Here is a 26,831-nt window from a genome sequence, read left to right on the forward strand (position 1 = left end):
AATGCCAGGGTGTGAGCCAGTTAGAAATTATTAAACTACAAACTTTACTGTTACACTGTTGCTAATCTGCTATTAGCTGAATGGAAGGAGGCGACTATTTCAAGTACTTTTCTGCAGACACTCTCAACTTTGAGCGCTGCAGGTCTTGACTGAGGTCTTTAAAGCTATTGAAGTTTGGAACTTGGTTCCCTCAAACTTTCAAGACTTGAGAACTTGTTATGATAGAAAATGTTAAAAGCAGAATAGCGGATAATAAGTTATATTTGGTGTAGAAATAAAGATGTCTGAGCTTGAAGCAAATCGTTGTACTGTTTTTTCTTCTTCATTATTTGAGCTCTGATTCTTTATATTGACTTGGAGTCGAAATTTTACGAAGTTTAAATATAAGGACAGGACGATATTAAGTTTTTGAAGAAAAGAGAAAACAAAAACCATATCATATTGATGCACTCAATACAAAATATTGCAGGCTGTGAAATAATAAACTTTAGGAAACCAGCGCCTCGTTTCACTTGCACGATTTGCCCTCAATCCCTCAACATCTATATTTTTAATAGCTTTTCCTTAGGCCAAATTCACGCCAATTTGCATGCATTTTCCATTTTTGTTTTTAACGCTCACAAATATGCCAAAATTTACTGACGAAATTCCCAAAATTTAATTTCAGCACTGCGACTGCGACTGCAGCCTTGCCAAGCTCAAGCTTAAGAGCCTGCAACAGCAACAACAACCTCACGAAATACGGTTTCACATCAGCGCTAGCCAGCGCCGACTGGTCAACCACACAGGCATCGCTAGCGGAGCGCCTAAACAGATTTCGACACAAGCAACAACAACAGCAGCAAGTGAGCGCTTGGTCGATCGAAGACGAATTATCAACGCCAGAAGACTATTACAAGCATTACAGTGGCGCAAGTGATTCCAATAGGCACAACAACAATCAGCATTACAACAACAGTGCAGCCAGTAGTGCCAATAAACCAACGGTACTCGAGCGCAGTGAATTAATACCCACTGCGGACACATACACTTCAGCCACAGAACAACAGTGTCCATCATTGCCCCAAGCGAGATTCGTTAATAGCAAGAACAACAACAATTACGTTGGACAACATCATTATAAGCTAAGTCAACAAAGTGCGAATGTTGCAACATTTGATGCAACTGAGTCATCTTCCACTCCACTAGCTTGTTACACGAAGCCGGGCAAACGGAGGCGTGTATTAGTGCGCAGGCGCAACAACACCGACGAACAAGCAAATTCTACAACAACTACCTCAATCAAGTCGCCCAGAGTAACAACAGCTGGCCGTGTAACGGCTGAAAGACAACAACGGACAGCAGCGGCAACAACACAAATTTGGTTTCTTTCATTTTTCCACAGTATTGGCCTAGGCAGCTTTGCCGAGCATGTTGCCGTGCAGTTAGGCGTATGCCGCAGCAACAGTAGCAGCTTTAGCAACGAAACGTTGCATACAAGTAGGCGTTCGACGCCAACGCCTCACACAATTCCCGTCGAGAACATTCCAAAGCGACGCTCATTCGACGTAATGGGTCTGCTGCGCAGCATGAAGCTTAAAGACCGCCTCGCCATTAGTCTGGGTGCAACCCTGATACTGCTGACGCTGCTGTTGGTGGTCGATGTGCAGATGGATTTCGGCGTTACGAATCGGCATTTATTACAGCAGCAGTCACGTGTGCGTTATGTAAATGAAAATGATGGCGGTGACACTGGTGGCACTGGTGCCTTCAGAGACTTCAAACGAAAATTCCTGCAAAAGAGGTGAGTACTTGAGCCGTATGTGTTAATTTGTGGGCGTACGGGTGGGTGTATGTGTGCTTAGTTTTAAGTGAGAGATAGATTCAAGCCATGTGAAAGGCACTGTCGGGTCACTGCTGTCAAGTCGAATGTAGTTGATGGACGAGCGCCTTGCAAATGTTGACGCAAATGAGGTTAATAGATGATTTGCGAAAAGTAAAGCGTTGACATTTCGTCTTCTGGTGCGATGTTTGGCTCCCATCTCATGAAGAGTACATAGAGTTGCTACAACCTATATTGCTTTAACTCATATCAGCCATTAAAGTTTCGGATTTGAAAATCTGGTCTAAAGATAAGTTCACAATGCTTGAAAGTTGTTTTGAAACATCGAAGACTCTTTAAAGTGTATAAATGAAGAGCCGAGTTGACTTTGACATATCCTTCTGTCTGACTGTCTTTCCCCCAGCGGGCAGGAGATAGAACTTGCCCACGGTACAGTATGCCTATGTGTTGTTTGGCTTGCCTCCAAATATCAGCGTAGTGTTGTCAGAACTAGTGCTATAATACCCAGCTTGAACTGATATTTTCGACTTTGAATGAGATTCTTTCTAATAAATTCATTGAGTATGATGAGTACTCAACTGGTAGTTGCAAAAGCTACAAGTTCTGATTGTATACTTAATTCTGGTACCACGTGGAGAAGTTACCCTTCGAGTCCGTTCCAATGTGCTCATTAGGCATGGCCATTTCAGGAGATTCTTGGCGGCTGGAGTTTAAACTTAAAGGCAGGTAGAATTGAAAATTCAGTTAAGTGTGAAGTCGCACTGCGGTTGGATGCGGGACCCACAACACAGCAGAGATTTTAGGTCGGACTCGAAGCCGACCTTTCCTTCCATCTGACCAATTTCAACCAAATAATACTTGAAAAAAGCTTGTATTTGGGGCGCTGATCCACGCATTGTTTTGATCTATGCGCTTTTAAGCACCGTGGGGTAAGGACGTTATCGGCAGGTACTCTTGTAAAAACACAATGAATGTTGCTTGTCTATCTGTCTGTCTATCTATATGCATACTTATTAGTCTCTCAGCTTTTGAGACGTCGATCTGAAATCTATCAAACGGCCTTTTCTTCTCAATATGCTGCTTGATGGAAGCGCAGATATCGGACCACCATATTGTTCGGATCGAACCACCGAAGCAACTGATGTCATTTGAAGGATCGAAATGAAGTCCTTCTAGGAAAAACTGTTTTATTTGTCTAGAATCTTCTCGAAATTTCCCATGGATTGCTGCCCGAAGTTTTTCTTCAATCTCTAGACAAATACACACTAAACTAGTGCACCGTTTCTAAACTACTCTCACCGAAATCAGTTTTCGCCATCAGTCTGACATCAATTCCAAATCGTTGCCATCTTTAATAATTAAATGAAACAAAGTTACCATATTTCGTTACTTCTTTAGGGCCAACGTGATATTAGCTACCAAATTTTGTAAAAATAATGTTTATCTAGCTATGTGTTATGTACCGTTACGCACACTTTATTAGTATATTAATACGGAACCGTCTAAAAGCAATAAAGTTACCTGGACTAGCTGTAAATAACCTATACAAAGCAACCGTAATATTGACGGCAACAAAAGGTAACTGATTGCAGCCATCAAACGGCGCAACAGGCAGCATAAAAAATGCAATAAACCGTCATAAGCTGGTGCCATGCCAAAAGCTTTAAAGCTCAACCTTTCGTCGACGAAACATCGAAAACAGCCAGTCACAGGAGGAGCCCACAATATTGCCACACCAAGTATCGAGCAAGTCTCAAGCCAGCCAGCCAAGGCCAAAGTAGCGCCAAACGTCATATTACTTATAGGTTATGTGGCCTGGCAGCGCATGCAGGATCTGCGAATCGACGGGGGTAGGGCGCCGGTGACAGCAACATTTTTGCCACTCATAATATTAGAATGGGCGCTTGTTATTGGCATTGTGCTTATTGTGTGGGTTTTTGTTATAGTTGTTGTTGTTGGTATTGCCGTTGTTTGCATTAAACGCTATAAGCCATCTTCTTACTTGTCGTCTTAACAGCATTTGCTGGCTTGGCGCACACTCTGCGCCGCCGCCGTCTCTGCTGTCGCTTGCAGCCCTGCGGTTGTGCTCTGCGCTGGCTGGCTGGCTGCCTGGTGGCTGGTTTATGCTGTGCCTTTAATGCGGTTGCGGAAGCCAAGTAATAAAACATCCAAATGGCGTAAATTGCGGAAGCAGCAAACGTAAGGAAATGCAGCGGCCGGTGTAGCTGCTGCACGAAAACAACACCAACAACAGCAATAGCCATCGACGGCCGGAGTCATAGCTTAGGCCATGGGTAAGCGCATAAACAATGGCTTGGTGTATTTGTAGAGAGAAGTATTGCCGGGCGCGCATACATATGTACAGCTCTACGTGGCGCCAGAAGCAGCTGTGGCACGAGCAACAGCAATAGCAACAGCGCCGGCAACATTAAAAGCTACTAATGCCGTTACACGAAAGCGCTGCATGGCGGGCAACCAGCAAAGTTATTGCAGCTGCAACAAAGCAGCGCACTGACTAACGGCTTCTTTTGAAGGCGAGAGTGTGAAACCGGCGGTAGGCGGCATGAAGGCGGGCTGGCGCTAAATATGATGTCAAGCAATCGGTGTTGGCTGGTGATACGCCTCACCGCAGGTCCTTTCTGCAATCCCTTTAATGTGGTAGATGCGGATTTGGGTGCGTTCAAAGCGCTAGCGCCGCTAAGACAAAGCAAAGTATCGAGCTTGTTGCAACACAGACGTTGGCGTGGTTGCGCTTGCTGCCTTAGACCACTACTTAAACGCTAAAACATTTAATTAATTCATAACTTCTATGCACATTTTCATATATATGAGTGTGTGCGTGTATGTTTCTGTACTGGCTTTAAGCAGCGCTGGCGTATTTACCGTTTCATGGCTACTTTGTGCAATGCGAGCCTTGCAGTTGGCTCAAAATTGGCTTCGAGCGCAATGAAATAAAGTGCAGTTTAAACGTTTGTTGCTGTTGTTTTAGCCGTGGTTAATTATTGTCTCAAAATGTTTTGGTTTCGTTTACTTTGGCAAAGCCAATGCTGGCTTAAGCCAATGGTCGACTGCGAACGCCAAAGTTTCACGATCAAATTTATAATATATTCTTCCGGCATATCAAATCTCTTTGAAGCTATTAGGCAGCAATTTATTTGATTTCACTGACTCGCTCACTCCTTAAAAAGGTAAACTTATTCTATGTGTGTAAATAAACAATTCCTTGCCATTTGGAACAACTTCGGAGATAGTTTTAATTGTCAGGAACTATAAAATTCGCATTTCTCATTTTCCGGTTTTCTGCCCATCCTTCCATAGCTTCCACAGCTTCCTTATGGATAAGTGGCTTTCACTTTGTTTTTTAAATTGTAAAACTTTGAAACTTCGGCTTGTGTTTCCAAGTCAGCAGGTGTCAGACGCCTTTTCAATTTGCCTTTTTCTTGCGAAAACAATATGAAATCGCAAAGTTTTCTTCATCCTTAAGCCCTGTGCGGCTAACTAGTTTAAAAGTGCGCTATTGAAATTTTTTATTTTGGAATAATCGCCTCGAGCTGCTTGACTCTAAATAGCTGTGTACATATATATGTGTTTATATGGTTTTTCGCAGGACAGAAAACTCTTATGCAAACAAAACAGTGTAAAAATATATATTCATCCAACTTACATACTCGCACATGTTTCTGAAGAAAAATTGTATTGTGTTATACTTTTTTCCCGGATGTAATTGCGTTTCTCTTTCCACTAGCAAATCACAAAAAAGTTTCTTTAATGGCATCAGAATTTAAGAAGCTATAGCCGCTTTCTGCAGAAACATCACCAATTTTATTAAAGAAATGAATAATGTTATTTATATAAAATATATGCACATACTATATATACAGAGTTTTCCAAAAGGGATGATATGATTTCTAAGTGTCGTTTCACATTTTTGTGTGTCAAATCTGTAATTATTTCTCATTGTATTCAGTAATATTTACAATTTCATCATGGAGAGATATACGCAAGAATATAAGTTATTCAATTTATTGTCAAAATATCATTCTCAATTGCAACTTTGAGTGCGATTTTGTCATTCTATGATCGAAATAATCGTCCACCTGTGTGTGTGTATATTTTCTTTACGTAATGTTCAGGTGTAATAAAAATTTTGCTGACATTCAGGCAAGTGTTGCTGAAGAACGCAATTTGTCGATTCCAGGACGACCTCAAGAATTGGGACTGTATCACACCACAACCTGGCGGATTTTGAGAAAAGATTTGGACTTGCATCCGGATAAAATTGTTCTTACTCAAGAAATTAAGCCATTGGAACGACTTCAGGATAACGATTTTTTTTTATAAAATCATCTTCTCCGGTGAAACTCACTTTTATATGAGTGGTGCTGTAAATACACAAAACTGTCGTTTATGGTGGGAAGAAATTCACAAAGTATTCATGAATAACCATTACAGTCACCTTAATTGACAGTTTGGTGTTTTTTGGTCTGTTGGAATCATTGGTCCGTACTTCTTTTCACAGTTACTATCAATAACAAGTAAGGAAGGGCTAAGTTCGGGTGTCACCGAACATTTTATACTCTCGCATGATAAAGTGATAATCGAGATTTCATTATCCGTCATTTACATATTTTTCAAATACCGTATTTGTGTAAAGTTTTATTCCGCTATCATCATTGGTTCCTAATGTACATATGTATATGTATATTATACAGAGAAGGCATCAGATGGAATTCAAAATAGCGTTATATTGGAAGAAGGCGTGGTTGTGAACCGATTTCACCCATATTTACATGTCATCAGAGTGTTAAGAAAATATTATATACCGAATTTCGCTGAAATCGGTTGAGTAGTTCCTGAGATATGGTTTTTGGTCCATAAGTGGGCGAGGCCACGCCCATTTTCAATTAAAAAAAGCCTCGGTGCGGCTTCCTTCTGCCATTTAGTGTTTCTGACGTTTTTTGTTAGTCGGTTAACGCACTTTTAGTGATTTTCAACATAACCTTTGTACGGGAGGTGGACTGTATTTGGAAATGCCTGAAGGACGACTCTATAGAGTTTGGTTGAAATAGCTATAGTAGTTTTTGAGATATGTACAAAAAACTTAGTAGGGGGCGGGGCCACGCTCACTTTTCCAAAAAAATGACGTCCAAATATGCCCCTCGCTAATGCGATCCTTTGTGCCAAATTTCATTTTAATATCTTTATATATGGCTTAGTTATGACACTTTATAGGTTTTCGGTTTTCGCCATTTTGTGGGCGTGGCAGTGGGCCGAACTTAATCTTTTTATGGAGCCAAGAAACACGTGTACCAAGTTTCATCATGATATCTCAATTTGTACTCAAGTTACAGCTTGCACGGACGGACGGACAGACAGACATCCGGATTTAAACTCTACTCGTCACCCTGATCACTTTGGTATACATAACCTTATATCTAACTCTTTTAGTTTTAGGACTTACAATCAACCGTTATGTAAACAAAACTATAATACTCTTCTTAGCAACTTTGTTGCGAGAGTATAAAAATCGGTATAGATTGACGATAACCAACTCCTTATGACCGCAATTGGAAGAAATTGAAATCTTGGAGAAAAAAGAAAAGACATTTTGACAACATTAGGTTCCAACAAAACGGCACTACGTGTCACACAGCATTTGAGACAACCCAATTATTGCGAGAAAAGTTTGGAGATTCGATTATTTGAAGAAATGGTGGCATTGAATGGCCTGCAAGAAGTTGAGGTTTAAAACCATTAAACTACTTCTTGTGAGGTCAATTGAAGTCATTGGTTTATAGCAATAAACCAGACTCTCTTCAAGTTTAGAAGTCAATATTGAAGGGGCTATTCACGACACACGACTTGAGTGAAAAAAAGTACCCGAAAATTGAAAAATTGGGTTCATCGCCTTCGTTCCTGCAAAATAAGTCTTGGAGGCCATTTGAATAATGTTATATTCAGAACATAAAGTAGTGTGCTTGGAAAAAACGAGATCTGGAATCACGTCACTTTTATTTGAAAACCCTGTATAAATCATGAGGATAACCAGCTGAGTCGGTCTATCTGTTAGTCTGTCCATCTATATGTCACTTATATACGCGAACTATGCTTCGAAATTTTGAGGTATCGAACCGAAATTTTTCTCACGTCCTATTTACGCCAATAAACCGCTCATTACCGGACCACTATTGCATATAGTTGCGAAACATACTGATCGATCAAAATGTACATCAAGATCTTTTTATGCTTCTTATCAATTTAGTTACTTAAGTCTGGACATAGTTTTCTACACATTTTTCGCTCCCGGTTTTCAACAGCAAATGCGCTAAAATACTTGTTAATTTTGATATTAAATTTATTAAAAAGACCCCAATGCATTTATTTTAGATTCAATGAGATGAGAGTTCAAAATGGCTCCGTTGACGCCTCCCATAATAATTCTAAACTCGTAATAAATTCGTAATCGTGAAAGTTCTCCATATGACTTAGAAAGCATAGGAAGTTAGGTAGAGTGACTGTCTGACGACGTACAAACCCGTTGTGAAACCACCGGGACTGAAATCCTCTGATTATCTTGTCTCCTCTCAGAACCAATCCGTGCTTCTGATAAAGTTCATCAGTACAAAAAGTTTTATCTGCACACCCTTCGAAATATGGTATTCCAAGACTGCTGACAGTGACTTGCTTGTTGTGCAAGTTAGGGATTGACATAACATGTGTACCGATTAAATATCTGCAAGTAGCCAGAAGCCTCTTTACTGAGTTTAAGTATATCTTAAGCAATTTTTATAGACATTAAAACAAAAATGATTCTTAATTAGAGAGGACTCACATTTTTACTCAATGTGTTATAAATTTCTCTGTAATGACTTCATGGAATATACAGAGCGTAATTCGCAAAGTATATTCAGTGAAGAACAACCTCTGAAAGACTAACAGAGATTCCGTTCGTCAGCCTAATAGAAAAAGTTTTCCATCCTGCATACATTTCGTAAGCTGAATAACAAATTATTGTCTTCTGGAGTGCTACAAGTATAATCGACTCGATATTGTCGGAATATAATGGTTCCTGAAATGTGCCTTAAACTCCATTCGTTTTTGTATGCGCTATTTGCATAAGTGCACGAAGATTAAGTTTAATGATATCTGGAAGTTCGCCCATAAATGTTAGAATATTTTCTTTAAATTACAAAATTAGCATACCAAATGATTATTTGTTGCTTCACAAAAATGTGCATCAAATTTGGACATTTTGTAGAGAAGTGCGGAAGTAATCTGCTTTCAACACATTGCAAGGTAATTTTGATTATCACTTTGGAGTGTGAACACATCTAGAACTCACTTCTGTTGAAATGGACCATCAACGCAAGTGCATTCAGCTGCCATATACTTTGAGCATTTTGCAGCGGAATTTCCAACGACCCACTTGCGATGACACTTTGCTCCGAATAATGTTTAGAGTATGCAAAATAGGTAAGCTCCACAAAGCTCGGCAGGAAGGTGCGAAAGTTTCCGAGTAAATTCATTTGCATATGTGAATGTTTAGATGTGTGTATACACGCTTATATAATAGTTTGTTTGTTTTAATATAAACAAAAATATATATTTAAGCGATGTGAAGAAGTATGAAGTTGACTCAGTCGATATAACCTCAAAGAAAAAACTTCGGAAACTCTCACCTCATCAAAATTATTGCCAACCAACGAGCTTGGACCAAAGTTCAAGTAGTTATGTCAAGCTTTGTTTATGTTTGATACTTAGCATTAATTTCTAATGAGAACTAGAAGGAACCTCAGCGAGGTTTCAAGCTTCTAATTTATAGTGAACTTTTTTGCCTTTGCTCTCTCTCTCTAAAGAGAAAATCGTAAAATATTTTTAAACAACTTTCTACTTATACACGAGCTGCCGTCTCAACTAGATTGAGGCGGCCTGTCATTAGAATAGTAATACAAACCCATACAAATAATGAAACATGTCGCTTATTCCAAAATATTAAGCTAAATTTTCAGTCCGTTCTCCGCTCACTATATTTCAGCCAAATTCACAACTTAATCTTTCCCAATATGCAGAAGTTTGTGGAAATGCCGCATTGCATAATTTAACAGCAGCAACAACTGCAATGGCAACAGCAAGACTGCAGCAAGTGAAACAATGAAGCGGTTAGTGCATTTCAATCTTTGTTTGTTGACAAAACTTCACGCATATCAATTTCGCCCGCTGCTCTCTCGCCACTCTTGCGGTAACTGACAAATGCCAACTTTAAAACTTGACTCCGTGGGTGGTGGTGACAAAACTTTTGGTGGCCAAAGATAAGAGACAAAGTTAAAGTGAGATCACTATTTGCTTCTTTGTGCTTGTTTTATTTGTGTCTTGAAGAGATTTTACCATTTCGTTTTGTAGTTTTTATTTGTTGTTTTTTTTTTTGTATTATACTAAGGGAACTATTGAAGCTCTGAATCGCAGGGTTTCTAAGTAGTCAATTCTGATTAGGGTTGGAAATGCAAGTAACTATAAAAATATTATGTGTCTGGAATCACTGAAATTCTTTATTCCTGTGAAAGCACAATCGATTCCATTAGGTATGGAACTCGAATTCTTTTGGCCACCATGGCCACCATGCGAACACTTGCAGAAACCCAGACTCTGAACCCAATTTCCGACGGTTTCCAAGCATAAATCGACCAATACTGCTGCAATTTCGCGTTCGATGTTCGTACGAAGTTCATCAATCGTCGCTGGCTTGTTGGCATAGACCATAGACTTGGCGCAGCTTCACAGGAAATAATCAAACGGCGTTAAATCGCACGACCGTCCAATTGACTTGGCCATTCACCAAACGTGGTTGTGACATTCGCTGTGTGGCTTGTGGTGCCGTCCTGTTGAAACCACATATTGTCCAAGTCCATATTATCCAATTCAGGCCAAAAATGTTCGGTTATCATTGAGCGGTAGCGATGCCCATTCACAGTAACGTGTCGATCTTGATCATCACGGAAGAAGTACGGCCCAATGACGCCGGCGTCCCATAAACCGTACCACATCGTAATTTTTTTCGGGATGCAATGGTGGCTCATGGATTGCTGCCTGAGCAATGACGCATATTTTGCTTATTGACGAAGTCATTCAGCCAGAAATGAGCCTCATCGCTAAAGATGACTTTTCGATTAGAGTCCCGATTACATTCAAGTTGTTGCTCAGCCCAATTCACGAATATACGACGATTCTGGTGGTCAAGCGGCTTCAGTTCTTGCGTCAATTTGATCGTGTAAGGATGTAGGTCAAGATCCTTTCGCAATATTCGCCACAAGTGTAAGAGACTGATTTGGGTCTTTCTCAATTGATGGTATTTGACGAATGCATTATATTCGGCGTAGGAACCTTCTACGAAGAAATAAGATTTCCTAAATACAGTATAGGTTTCTTCTATCGATATCTAAACATGTTGCACTTGTTGAATTACTAGTTAGCATTTAGAGTCATTGCCGCTTTAAATAAACTCACCCAGGCGCAGCAAATGCAGGTTGCTCTCACTCCAAATTAGTTCATCAATTAATTTAAAAGTTCATGTGCTAATTTAAACTGTGCTAAGGACTTCGTGGTGAAATTTTCGAGTAGTTAATTGCGTTTACTCCCCATCATATTTCGCTTTATTATTATTATTTTTCCATCAAACTAACTCTGCAATTCCAAACACTTATTTTCGAATGTAGAAATTAATTGCGAAAACATTTAAAGTGCTTTTATTGCGAATTGTTTTCGAAGTGGCAGCGCCGTACGAAGTTTTCGCATTTGGCTGCAGCGCCGACAGGAGCAATGAATGCAAAGGAGTGCATACAATTCCACACATCCACACAAACCGTACATGCCACCAATTGAAAACACTCAACGACTACTTGCCGAAACTCTGCAGAGAGCGCTTGATGGCAACTAGTTTTATTCACTCGCTCATCAACCCAACTCGACTCATCAATGCCGGCTGCGCTTCTATCTCCAACATAAATAGCACACATGCATATCTGCTGCACAGCGCTCATCAAACACACGTACGCGCGTTGCTGTTCGTCGCCGAGGCGTATTGCCACTCGCTTCGCTTTCACGAAGCCATAATTATTTTCCAGAAACTTTTATTGAAACTAAACTAATTTCGAAACAAGCAGCAATGACGCAAGAACCAACCAACCAACAACTTGAGATTTTCAGTAATTACAAATTTTGCATAATCTCCTGCCTATGTTGATGGCATCATCGTCACCGTCAACGCCAGCGTCGCGTTGTCTATGTCCTACATCCCTTAGCCGTGTTTGACGTTGTTAGCATAGTTTTACTAGTGTTTATCTCTTCTCAAAATGTTTCATTTTGTTATGCAATTATTTTTATTTGCAGCAATTCATCCGGTTCAAAGGAGACAGCCACGCCGACAACCACACAATCGCGCCCTGCAGGCACTGCGGCAGGTGGCAGTTCGGCGGACGTGGCGGCGGCGGCGGGTGCCGGTACGAGCGGTGTACAGCAGGATGCAGCAGCTAGAGAGGATATGTTGGCGATCCAGAAATTGGAGCGGGAACCTCATGATCCCTTTGACGACTTGTTCCGGCTGCTGATGGGCCTGGACAAAACCGACTATTCGCACGTGTTGATCGATGATGATGGGTCTGTGGTAACGGAGAACCCAACTATCGCTGAAATGACGGGCCTGAAACCAAGGTGAGTGCTAGATCTCTGTTTTCTAAACGCAATAAGAGTGTGATTTTGAGGTCGCTATATATTTTTTTTATAACTGATGGCAGTTCTTGTGCCAGAAACATGCATACGGGTGTGGTCAAGTCATGAGTTAGCTTATTAAATTTAATACTACATATATCACTTTGTGTTATTTGCTAGCAATACTGAACAATTATCTTGCGCCAGTGATCCTACCACGAGACCGTTCCCAAGACAGTCGGGTCCACGTAACCGAAACGGATGCGCATCGTTTGTCCGGCCAAGCGCTCTGAACTCGGCAGAATTCAGCCGCTATAACAACAACATATAACAAATACTTTGATAGTTCGAATGATTTAAGAGAGGATGTTTCATATCGCAAGTCGAATAAATTCGATAATGGAAAATTTTGTGCGAATGAGTTAAATCGTTCCACCATTTCCATTATTATTAACGAATGCCGCTGGGATAGCGTCGGGAAGCCTTGTCTCGATGCTCTATTCGCCTTGCAAACATTCTGGTAGTTTCCGAGAACTTTTAGCTTTCGGTTCCGAGTGAACTTGGATTTCCCTTACTATTTGTACATGATTACTTACACTTCTGCATTGTTGCCAGACTGACTATTCGCACTCACAACTGCTGCTGTGCAATTTATTCAGCATTTCGGCAGCGCTGTAAGATCGCAATTCCGCAGGAAGTACCGAGCAATGTAACTGAGTTACGTAATCAAAATATATGTATGGATACATACATACATAGAATATGTGCGTATAAGTATGATTGCGAGTATCAAAAAGTAATGACATTCATCCGGATTTCTTCACGCATGCAATTTCACATTTCGTGAAAGCTTCGCAGTGGATTCAGGAGCGTAATATATTTATGCGCATAACGGCATATGTAGCGATTTTTCCGTGTCTCATTGTTTTGTAATTCCCTCGGAAAATGACGACTTGCAGAATATGGATGCTATATAAATTCATAAATGCATGTGTGTGTATGTTTGCGGGCGTGTGGAGGTGTGGCATCCGCAGCAGCACAGCGGCAATTGTGAAATTGCTGTGTCACTATTAATTCTTATGTGTTGTGCGGCGATAGGTGAGTGGTATCCTACAAGGTTTTGAGGTTCATACTCCGGTTTGTAGCGATATGTCCTTACTGAAGCAGATGCATATATAAATATATATATATATATATATGTATATAGGTATTTAGATTTGTTGGCGCATTCTACATCATGCAATGTTTCACGAAATGCACGGCATTATAATTACGTGGATATTTTGCCGACCTGAGCAATGTCTAGGTATTTCAGTCATTTTAGTGCCTATGTATATGCATGGGTTAAGCATGTAAACTACTGCTACCGGGATAATGGCACAACGTCACATTCTCCGCTCTTGTGTATGTGTGTGTGTGTGGCGGGTACTAAAAACAGTGTGGCATAGTTTGCTGTGGTTTGACATGGCATTGCGAGACACCGACTTCACGATATAATATAGCGAATGACATTGCATTAATTTTTTACCGACACAGCATTTTTAATGTCGCGAATTTTTGAACCCAAGGCCAATGCCTTATACATGGTTTTTAATTTTGATCAGAAATTGTTCCCTCTTAAGAGTCAGAAGAAGTTGACTTGGGTGTAAACTATGGCATATAAGTCATCTGTGTTTGTCAGTTGTATTTGAAAGCAGTCCCACAGGAAATAGTCCAACGACGTTCACCAAATTCGGTTTTCAATAAATCAATTGTGACATTCGCTATGTGGCTTGTGGTGCCGTCCTGCTGGAACAACATGTTGTCCAAATTCATATCATACAATTCGGACCAAACATATTCGGTTATCATTGAGCGGTGATCCGATTCTCATGACACAGTAACGCAAACCGATTTTAAGAATGAAATGGTACGGAAGAAGTACGGCTGCCTGAGCAATGACGCATATTTTGCTTATTGACGAAACCATTCAGTCAGAAATGAGCCTCATCGCTGATGGTGATTTTTCGATGAAAATCCGGATAATTTTGATGAGATTCACGAACATTCGACGATTCATGAGGCTTCAGTTCTGCAATTTGAGAATGTACGCCAATATTTTGCTTATTGAACGAAACCATTCATTAGTCAGAAAATTGAGACCTCATCGCTGATGGTGATTTTTCGATGAAAATCCGGATAATTTTCAAGATATTATGTGTAGTCAAATCTGACAGGACGATTATGACTACCATAATTTGGACGTGGCGCTCTTAAAGTTATGTTTACTGACTGCAAATTTCGGTAGTAAATTTTAATAATTTCGACTCGTTGTTGGATCATATAACTTGCCATGATGAAAGGCCAAGCCTTACTGAACAGAAATGCCGAAAAGCGGAAAAAATAATGCCGTCATTCGCTGTTCCAATCGGTCTACTTTTGTAGCGTGGCCATTACATCTGCCGCTTATTCCGTCCTTGCAAAGATGAAACCTCAAATTGTCGAAGTAGTAGTATTAATGAATTAGAAAGTAAAATTTTTTTATAGGTGATCATGTAGTCTTATAAAAGTGATTAACCAATCTGAAAGGGCTTAAAGGTTCTATAAAAACTCGTTACGTCGGCCAATATCAATACGCTCCTCAGAAATGTGAGAAGACCTGAGCCAGGTAGAGTATTTGGTTTCAACAGCGCCAACGCTAATCATCCATACAATTTTATGATTTCCTTATACCAAAAGTTCTCTAGAGATTCAGTATTCACCGCATTCCCACCTTGAGCACCACTGAGCTGCGAGTTTCAAGTTTCAGCTGCGCTGGTACCATTCCTCTCCTTACTTTTCTCAACTTGAGTAAGGAAATATTGGCTTATGTCCTGAAATAGATAATATTAAAAATGTGCTTTAGTGCTTGTTTGCATATAACCATATTACGTAACTATACCGTATTACATAAGTATGCCTGCGCTAATTTATATTGCAGCAAGGCTTTTAGCCTTATTAAAAATGCAGCGCTCGACCTTAACAATTATTTATATTAACTTTAATTATTCCAGCAAGGTGGAGCTGAGCGTGGATTTTTCTGATCCCTGCCGGCGTTTGTTCGCGAATGTCTCTAAGCTTTGGTTTAATACCACGCCATTTTTACTTTGCAGCACGTCACATAGTTGCCTTGACAGCTGCTATTATTATGCCGTCAAAAGCTGTTATATTAAATGTCCCTTACAGCTTCGATCGCAGCAGAATCTGCGAAAGCCAAATCGGTGCTTAAATTTTCATGTTGTTGACGTGGTGGTCGCTGCTTGCGCTGGCTGCTTATTGCGTAAAGTTTGTCAGCTCTTTTGTTATCATAACAACTCTTTCACGACTTTTTGACTGCCTATCTGGCGCTCTATTCAAGGCATCTTTGTGCGTTTCTGCTCGCTGAATGGGAAGCGGAAAGTTTTCTGTTGACCATTTTGTAGCTATTTGCATTGTGTTGGTGGCTTAATGCACTTGGTACAGTTATTTGGGACATCAGCTGTTTAGTAATTTCTAAAATAACTAGCTACAATTCTTTTGTGAAAGCATTTCATTGTTCACTCTCCATAAAGTGAAGGAAATTCTTACAACTGGGTTATAAAAGTTGCCAATTTCAGCCTTGTACCAATAATAATTTATAACTGTGTATAATATGAATTTTAGATGGGCTTTTTATGGATAGATCAGTCTAAAATCTGGAATACTCCAGGCTGAAGACAAAACTATCTAAATATGAACCTCAATACAGAACTGAATGAAAGGAAATTAGACTTTTTAAAGCGTCGAAAAAGTCTTTTCCTATTTCTAATCAAACTTAAACTTATTTTTGTTATACTCATAATAACAAATAAATAAACATATACATATATACCATTTTTGTCATTTTTCCGCTAGAGACATTATTCCGTCAGTGTGACTCGAAATTTCGAAATTTCCGGAACGGAAGCGAGCGAATCATTGTTGTGCTACACGAACTGATACAGCATCGTCTTCGTAAATTTCACAAATTTCATTGGTGGCTTGCGTGGCATTCTTCCCTTTTTTATACAAAAAATTTAAAATATAGCGAATTTCTTCATTATTTTCACTCATTTTTGAACAGTTGTGACTTTTTTTCGACTTCACCGAATTTATTTTTTTGAAATGAAGCTTAAAATCACACCCTTCCAACACTCTATGCTATGACACAATGTGATAGGTGGCTCAGGAGATATACGACTACAACGACATCTATTGGCAAAATACGAAAAGACTTTTTCGACTACCGATATTTTAGTCTTTTTCAATATCCAAAATCTTCATAATATAGAGTACGCCAGGCTGAAGACAAAACCACCGAGATGTAAGCCTCAATGCAGAACTGAATGAAATCAAATTCGATTTTTTAAGAATTTTTAATATTTACAATCCACAGCTCACCATAGTCTCTATGAAAAAGATTTAATTCTGCATAAAATTTCTGAAAGATTTTATTTAGTTTGCAACAAACTGATTTTAATCTGCCATGCTGCTGAAGCTGCTGGAGTCACAAGCAGCTCGCAACCACACTATGACGTTATTTGTTGTGGCACAAACGAAGGCACCTTCTCCGCTCCCAGCGGCATAGCGGACACGTAGTTGATGGCGAAAGGCGCTCAGCGGGTTATTTCAAATCGTTTTATACACTAAGCTAATTTGCTTTTGCCCATTTTTACTCGGCGCGTGCTCTCATCCACCAGTGGCATTGATGCCATCTTGCCTTCATACCCAGTTGTACATATGTACATATATAGACATGTGTATATGGAATGGTGTGTATGTGTGTGAGCATTTGTGACACTGACACATTCATGGTGGGGGGCGAATTTGTAGTGAAAGTGCAAAAAGAGAAACTGATTTTTACTGATTTTTATTTGTGTATGTGTGTGTGTTGGCTTGCGATGCCAACACCAACGCGTGCAACACTTCAGATCTACAAGAATGTTGCACATTTAATTTACGTGACTCAATTACAAAAGGATTTATTTTTCATAGCGTTTTCGTGTATAAATTAGAAAAGCGTTTGCCACGTCAAAGCTTTCGAATTCCTCACGCATTTCGTGCGACCCTCGGCGTACAGCAAGTTGATTTACATATACCGGTTGAGCTTGAGAAGCTGTGCGCGCTCAAATAGAATTGGTTTTCAAACAAGTGAAGTAGAAAGGAATTAATAAAATATTATAAAATAAATGGTAAGGGAGATTTTGCTTTTGATACCTTTTTTTAATAACGCTTGGAGTATGACGGATTACAGAAATTATTTGAAGTGACACCAAAAAAAAATTTACTAAAGTAGTAAATTTAATACTCACTTATCTATTGCTTGCTATGGTACTCAGTACATGAACACTCTTCAGTTTAGACTTGCTTTAGGGTATACTATATATCGTCACTTATGCGCAAAAACGTAACATTACTTTTCATAAGTTTACAGGCGAAGGAAAAACGATATAATAGAAACCATTAATATTGAAATAAAATTTCAGTTTTGATTATAAAATGGTTATATATTGGTTATATATGGGTTATAAATGGGTTATATATTGGTTATAAATGAAAACGGAAGCTACATATACATATGTGATATGATGTAGTGAATCGTAAGCAATAAAAACCTGAATTTCGATTTCTTGGATGAAACGTAGTTTCACAGTTTAGGTGACGATATGTACATATGTACATATAACAAATCAACTGTCATTAACAGAAGTGAAGTGGAGAGAGAGATACGACTATAACTAGTATAGAAATAAAATTTCAGTTTTGGTTATGTAGTTGTTAAAAGTTGTTATATATGTTATATACGTAAAGGACCAAGTTTTTATAAAATTATTTCATTGTTGAACTCAAAATCGTTGCATTGTGTGCCACACGTTAAAAGTCAATTAATTGCAAAATCGTGCTTTAGCGCTAGAAAAGTAAGAGAAGGAGTGTGGAGTGTACTTTTAGCACTAACTAGAAAATAAATTTATACAAATTTATGAAGCAAATATATTTGTTTTACAGATTAAAATGATTTTTTTTACAAATGTTATTATCTAGCTTATGAGTAAGAGATAGACGGAGCTTTTTAAAATAATGTATTATGCATATTATTAAATGAGGTTTCACACATTATTATTTTATTCTCAATTTAATTTTTTCTTCCTTTTCTCAACGCATATTACAACTCTTTGCATATAATTCCAAAATGCTTAGAAAGTCTACGATGTATCAAAAGTTAATTTTATGCTTCTCCTTGTTTAAACGGATTGTCAACTTGGCGAAGAAGTTTGTTTCAAACTGCACGCGAACACAAATCAAAAGAAGGCGCTATCGTGGTATTTATTTAACTTCCACAGAGCGTGCTCACTGTGCCTTAGAATAGTTGCACACTTATTCGTTTTGTATTGAAACATGCGAAAAATGCAAGTGAGAAGGGCGCAAGCGCGGTAAAACAAAGCGAAGATGTATTAAACCAACAGCTTGAAGTTCTAGTAGAATAAATGACATTTGCAATAAGTTTTTGGAGAAATACAAGCCACATCAATTGCACATCAAATGTGCTGCTATTTCTTTTGTCACTTCACATAAACGCCTTATAAAAGCGTCTGAAAGGGGGAAAAATTCAACTGGAAAATTGCTAAATGCAATTTGAAATCAATCAAAGTACGTTTAATCAATCACCTCCATCAGCGTATTGAGCTTTAACACAACTTTATAAACACAAATGAGCTTTGTTAGTCAGCTTTCAGCCTCAAAGCGAGCATCACTCATACGCCACGGCGCATCCCCAAGCGCACTAACGACAAGCAAATGCTAAATGAGTGCTGACAAAAGCGCGTATGCTACATTGAACAGTTGAGTGGCTGAAATGTGTGCTCTGCGCTTACACATACATATGCAAATACATATGTACACTTTAGTTTTTTCCTTCTTTTCGATTTTTACAAGATACCCACACATGCGCATGCATGTGTATATACCACTGCAGCACTCATAAGTACAACCCAAAGGAGCTGCTTATGGCATCGTCGTGCAACTTATCCCAATTCTTATTTATCCAATTCACTAGCAGCAGTCGAAACTTTCTTACGCAAATTTCGAAGAAACTGTAAAAGTTTCGCATGCACCTTCACCCCGCTTGCTATCTGCCATTTTGCTGCAACTTAGCTAGTGACGCGTCATACCGCTCACATACTTGCGACTATTTCCGTATTCATATTTCGACTTCCTATGTTCCGTTCTTCGTTCACTTGGATGCGCCTTGTGGCGGCTGCCGCTGTCACCGTCGTCGTCGCCATTGCTGCTGCAGCTGCTTGTTTGCATATCATTAGGGGCAAATTGCAGGAAAACTATGCCAAAATGCATTTGGCTGGAATGCAGCCAACAGCGGAATCTACATACTTGAACATATGATAATCGTTGACCAAGTTAAGAAGTGTCCCACCAGGAACATTTATGCGTTTCTGGGATTGTGGCAATTTTCTTTTTAGTTCTGCCTCTTCGTAGTTTCCAAATTGTTTATAAAAATATGGTAAATCTGAAATGTATCCTTAAATACACGTTCTGCCACAAAATCCATCGAACTCTTTATTTGCCTCTACCATATGTTCACTGAAGATTAGTATCAGTTACTTCCGTCTTCAGCTTTATAAGCTCCAATACTCGTATTATGCTCATATTATCTTTAGAAAGTAAACTAAAAGTTTTGTCGTGGAATTAATGCCAGTTTACCACGAGAATCAAAGAAGCTTACTGGAGTGCTATCTCTAAACAGTTTGTATTTCACAATTTGTATTCTTACATGCCGTTATTGGTCAGTGGCAAATGTCAGTGGTTGTTATGTGAACTAAACAGTCCTTCAGTGTTCATAAAGCCAAATATTTAAGTTTTTCTTTCCTTCTTACATTACGATCGTAGCTAAACTGCTCGTTGTGTATTATGAGGGCGCAGAGCACCAGCTAAGCCTTTCTCTGGAATCAACGCATTGTTTCTGTTATATGGTTATTGTTGATTTTCGAGGATACTCAGGTCATTGACAATGCTGATGGGAGATGGGAGAGAGTTTCAGGCATAACTTAGCTACCAAAAAGTGGTAAATTCAAAGAGTCTACTACAAGAGTCACTTTTAATTGTTTCTCCAAGTACATCATATCCATTTATAAAGACGTTTATATAAACAGTTATATAGGCTTTTAGCTTACAGAAATTAGTTATACTTCAACAATCTTTTTGCGAAAGTGAAAGCGAAATGTGTTTATTTTCTCATTAGTTTCAGTAAAATAATCCGCCTCCGCAAAGCGACAGTTATTTGCAGGCAGCGTGCATTTAAATACTAAAAAGTTCGGAAACATAAATTGTGTAACATTGAACTGCTGAACTTTAGCAAGCGCTGAGTGAACGCTGAAAGCGGCACAGAAATGAAATCCGAATTCTATTTACTCTCGCGTTTTTTGTGAGCACAAAGCTGATTTCACTTATTGTTAAACAGCCAGAAAGCGCGTACTTGCAAATTTTTACTGCAAAATTCGCGGAGCCGGGGGCACGGGTAAAAACACAATTTTTAATAATAAAAAAATTCAAGTGCGATAACACACATTTTGGCGGCCGCAGTTCACTTGCCAAAACATGCAATTTTCTATCTCTGTGCCGGAATCGTCGATATGGAAATTTCATGCTTTCGGATCTGAGTTCTATTTGCATATTTACTTAAGTGTTTCTTACCCAAATTTAATATTTGTTTTAATTTTTTTACAGCAAAAATGCAACAAATTTGGAACGTTTCCAGTGGCACATATCTAAGCGTGAGCTCTACAAGGAGAACGACACTATTGTGGACGAAGTGATACATGATATGATCAAGCTGCCGGTGCAACATGTCGGTGAGTACCTACAACAAATTTGAAAAGTGAAAGAAAGGCGTTGTTGAAATACCAACTTCACTCCACAAAAGCGCTTAATTCGCTTTAATATATAGCATAATTAAAAATCAAAATTTAGATGAGATTTTATTGTAGCGGGATGAATTTTTATATCAGTTGGAAGTGCTCGTCGCCAGTTTTTGAGCGCTTTTCCGTCCATTAAAATACAATAAAAAGTTGGTTAAAAAATATTTTAAAAATAATTTTACTGCCAAATTTCCTTACTTAAAATGCATTGCAATAAGTATATAGACACCTCAAAGGAAGTAGACCTGTTAACAAAGAGTCACGGAGTGCATTTTTGATTGCGGCATCCTTAATTTTCGCCCCTAAATTGATACAAAATGTCTATGCAGTTGTGTAAAATCCGAGTATAATTGCTTATTCAGCCATGATCCTGGCATGATATAAGAGGTCACTTGAAAAGCCCTTTGGCACATAGAAGGCGCCATTAAATGTTTAGTTATTTTAGTTAGACCCATATGATTTTTAGTTAGTCCTAACTTTCAAAAGGTGCGTGAATGAATTTGACAGCTGTCAGATCGTAAGTTTGTGAATTATATCATTTTGTGTGAAACTAATTTTGTTTTTGTGATAAAAATGTATAAAACAGTATTTCGCGTTTAAATAAAATACAGCTTCTTGAAGGGAAATAATACAATTGAGGGAAAAGCTTGGCTTGATGACGAGATTCCAGATGCTGTCTCAGAAAAATCAACCATGAAGGATTGGTATACAGAGTTCAGACGTAATGAAATGGTCACCGAAGACGGTAAACACAGTGAACGCCCACAAGATGTTGTTACCGACGAAAGCATTAAAAAAGTCAACAAAATAATGTTGGAAGTGCGTAAAGTGAAGTTTTTCTAGATATCAGACACTCTAAAAATATAAACTGAACGTGTATATCATATCACCCAAGAATATTTGGGTATGAGAAAACTCTTTGCAAAGTGGGTGCTCACTTTTGACCAAAAACCACGACGAATTTATGATTCGGAGCAGTGTTTGGAGATGTTCAAGCGCAATAAAACTTAATTTTTACGTCAACGTCAATGTATGCAACGTGGCGCCATCATTTCATTTCGAACTCCAATCGATTGTCATCCATGATGAACCCGTTCCAAAGAAAAACACAATAGTGGGCTGGCAAGGTTATGCCGTCTGTGTTTTGTGATAGTAGGATAGAAATATTTTTTATTGACTGCCTTGAAAATAGGAAGGATCATCAGCAGCGACTATTACACACAGCGTTATTGAACCGTAGAAAGTATGAACTCGCCAAAAAAATACCGCATTTCAGCAAAAAGAGTCACAAGTCAGTGAAAGGATTATCAAAAGTCCATGAATTGTGTTCTCCAGATCTGGCCCACAGCGACTATTTTCTATTCTCAGATTCCAAAGAATGCTCGCTGTGAAGAAATTTTTATCGAATGAAGAGGTGATCGCCGAAGCTTGAAGAGAACTATGATGAAAAAACGAATTATGTCAAAAAAATATATGTTTCACTATGATAGGACGGGAATTTTTCAATTGACCGGATATGTCTTAGCTCAAGCAAGTCAATTTCTAAAATACAAATGAAATTGATATCCGTGAGCCACAGACGTTATATATGCATTTAGCCTCGTTTCAGAACTAAAATATGCAGTTCGCAGAAAGGTTCGTAGAAATGCATTGGTTTTTCGATGTCGTACACCCTAAAGGAGTTTGGATAGCCAAAATGGGAGGATAAGTTGTTTTTTATTGGTGTTAAAAGCTATATCTTAACTGTTTTTATTTCATACCATACTTCCTCAAAATATCAGTGGTGGGTCTAAACTTCTCTTAAGAGATATATATATATATGTACATTTTTTCTAAAAGAAAGGGATAAGGGTAGTGCCATAATTTATTACTATGATACTAAATGGAAACACAATAATTCTCATACTGTGAAATAATCCACAAAAAAAATATTGAATTATCTTTCACTCTCTTTCTGAAAAAAGAAGTATTTTCAGTCGAGTTTTTCAAACACACTCAAGCGCCTATAAGTATACCACCGATTTGTGTTGGGGTACACAACGAAATGCGCTTTAGTGGAAGCAAACGCATATACTTCGCTTTAAAGCATCTTTACAGTTCGAATTAAATATTAACATGGCTTCAGTGTGTATATATTCATTTTAAAATAACACCGGTCGGTATTCTTCAAATACAGAATGACTGAAATATAAATGAATGCTCTTACGTGCGCTACAACAAACGAAATGTACAACAATATGTGAATGAAGTCACGCAACTTCAACAATTAGCCAAACAAATTGTGTTTCCTCCTTCACCTGCTCCATTCGACACTGCCGCTCTCATATGTATGCACGTCGGCCATTCCATTACACTCGCTCATCACTCTCGTGTAGGAACGATCGCAGTCAGAGGAGCGCTGGCAGCAACTGTAACTTGGGTATGAATGGCATTGCAGATGCAACCTACATAATTGCACTAATTGTGTTGTTATTCCGGTTGCTTGTGTGCGTTGCAACAATTACTGCTGTTGTTTACAACATAAAGGCGCATTCTGCCGTTTTATGCGGATGTGTGAGTAAAGTCGAAACAAAGTTGAAGGTAAAACTCGATTCAACTTAATTCAACGCGGCTTGACTGTTGCCACTTGAAGTACTAGTTGTTGTAACTACGAGTACATGATTGCTGCGGCTGCATGCTACATGAGGCAGCGATATTGAAATTATCTCTATGAGCTAAGTGAGGCTTTTGCTTAGTGTTTGCGAATTTTTACAAAATTTTATTATTTCTGTTAAACAAAATTACAAAATGCATAATTAATTGTGAGGTCCTTAAATGAATTAAGCATTCAAATTATTGCGAAATTGCAAATGTGCTTATTTGTATTTTTACTAGAATTTATAAGCCAATTTTAGCTGCATATTTCTATCTCTTAGTATCGATATATATTTCCATTTTCAAACATTTTACCAAATTTTATTACTACAACTCCCAGCCATCAACAGTATTTAGGAATGATGGTTAAAAATGCAAATAAAAGCAAAATAGAGCAGCACAAAACAACTGCGAAAGCGTGTGTGAGTGTTTGAGCAGAGCAACTGAAAACTTTTCACCGGACACGCAACCGAAAAACAACTATGGCTTCTCTCATTTTATTGTCTGTCAGCATGAATGCTGTGGTAAAATGTGTAGTTTCGCACTGTGTTTGTGTTTGCTGTTTGTGTTACAATTTGGATGGATTTTTTGGTCTCGGTTTCTGTTAACAACTCGGGATCAGAATAATTGCGCATTTCCCCACAAAAAACAACACGAAATGGCCGAATACGAAAAGTTTCGTGTTCTGATCGCAAACTGCTTGCTCACGCTATGCTCTTGCGTGCTACTGGTGTGTGTGCGCTCATTTGATGGAAGCAAGTGGCGGCCTAACGGTGGCTGGTGGAAAAGAGGCATCCATTCCGACGGCTGCCTTTGCGGTACGGAAACGCAACTTTCGCCTTCACTCTTTAGCGGGCATCTACTTCTCTTAAAAAAGCAAGAGTTGCCAACAATAATAACAACATTACTGTGTGTGCTCGTGCTTCCGGCACTCTTTTCTTGTTTTGTTATTGCCACATTCGAATAACTGCATATAACGGAATGCTTGTGGTTTGCACGACTGCTGCTTACATTCCTGTGCATCCCGCCTGTTAGCAGCGCGCATTTGCATTGAGTGTGCCTGAGTGCGAGCAGTCTGAGTGCTGTGCATTAAGCTAGTTTCTAACACTCTCTTCTATAATTAACGATTTATCCATTTTCCTATGATTTGCACTTTCCTAGTTAGCTTAAACTTTGAGTTGCGGAAGCGGAAGTAGCACACATATATAAATTGTTAGGCCGCTTGTGCTGGTTAAAGCTTAATTGCATATATTTTTATAACAATTATGTGGTAACTCCACACTTTTTTACATTACTTCTTTACATTCTGACCAGGGTTGATTATTATAAGTCGTTTTTTATAAACTAAACTCAATTTCTTTCGAAAGCGTTTATTGCGGTTAACAGCACCACCTTTTGTGGTTCCTATTGCGACCTAATGGTGAACCATATTTTTATTTATACGGTTTTTTGCAATATCACATTACACTCTAAGCATTTTCTCAAAGTAGTGTCGGGGCGTATGAGTGATATTTGAAAAAAAAAATATTGTGGAATGTGACGTATACGCCCCAGTGCGTGCATATTAAAAATTACTGTTTCAACTTACTTTTCAATCAAGTATTAATAATCATTGAAGATAATTTTTGAAACAAAATAAATCATACACATCGAATAAATGAAAACCACCGAAAACGAAAGAAAAAATAACAAGCATTAAAAGAAAAATAATTTGCGCGCGATCTAAAATCGGGAATTGGAAGGGGGTGTAAAAATTTTATGGGTTAAAAGCGGTTTATCACGATTTCCGGCAAAATTAGAATTCTATAGAAAAAAATTATATGGACATGTAATAAGTAATGGAAAAATCTATAACTTTTGTTCACAGAATTTTTCACATAACCTCAAAATTTGTGGGAAAAAGTTTAAGATTTTTTTTAATTCTATCAAATTATTTTCATTCACTTAATTTGGTGTAAGTTTACTTTGTTTTGTCCCACTGTATTCTTTTGTTTTTTGCTAAAAATTGTTTTTTCTCTTTATATTAATCTAATAGCCAAAAACTCCTAATTTGTAACCAAAACATCTCACGTCAAAACTCATTTTTTTTTTAAATATGAGCCTTTATGATCGCTGAAAGCTCTTCTTTGTGATGGTATCATATTTTTACCCAATCGAAATATGAAACAAATCGATTTCATTAAATTTTTCACTCGATGTGACTCTTAGGTGAGGCCGCTCTTCTACAGATTTTGTATATGTATGTATGTATGTATGTGTTATTCTTATGTATTTTAATGTCACGTGCTCGGTTACCACATATTTACATTTCAATTATTTTTTCTCTCTTTTCAGTGCAAAAGGAGGGCGGCACGCAGTTGAAATTGATTATAGAATTTCCCAGCGACATCAAAGCGCTGATGAAGCCAATGAGGTAATTACACTATTTGCATGTGCCACATATGCCACAATTAAGTAAGTAACAGTTTAAGCGTAGGGCGAATTAATATTAACAAGGTTATTAAATGATTTTCCCTTAACTTCAATCAACAATCACAAAGAATTCCAATTCAACGGAATTCGCATTAACTGTTGACGGCGGCAATGAATTGTGAAATTGCCGGCGATATTACTGTGAATTCCAATGACCATATTGCAACCATTGCAACCATGCAGGCGTAAGCATCGCTGTTGGCCACATAACGTGTGCTGTTGCACGTAACGGTACTCCCTGCTGCCATTTACGACGA

General features: G+C 38.5%; 1 protein-coding gene across 1 annotated transcript in view; it reads left to right on the forward strand.

Moving 5' to 3' along the window:
- Nucleotides 1–670: 670 nt before the first annotated feature.
- LOC126751479 (extracellular serine/threonine protein CG31145) overlaps nt 671–26,831 on the forward strand; it is a 43,222-nt gene continuing 17,061 nt past the window's right edge. The window contains exons 1-4 of the mRNA XM_050461782.1: nt 671–1,783; nt 12,206–12,526; nt 21,278–21,402; nt 26,437–26,515. Of these exons, the coding sequence (XP_050317739.1) occupies nt 1,551–1,783; nt 12,206–12,526; nt 21,278–21,402; nt 26,437–26,515 (758 nt within the window). The 5' untranslated portion in view covers nt 671–1,550. The remainder of the gene's footprint in view (nt 1,784–12,205; nt 12,527–21,277; nt 21,403–26,436; nt 26,516–26,831) is intronic.

This window comes from Bactrocera neohumeralis, chromosome 2, assembly GCF_024586455.1.
Source record: "Bactrocera neohumeralis isolate Rockhampton chromosome 2, APGP_CSIRO_Bneo_wtdbg2-racon-allhic-juicebox.fasta_v2, whole genome shotgun sequence".
Lineage (NCBI taxonomy): Eukaryota > Metazoa > Arthropoda > Insecta > Diptera > Tephritidae > Bactrocera > Bactrocera neohumeralis.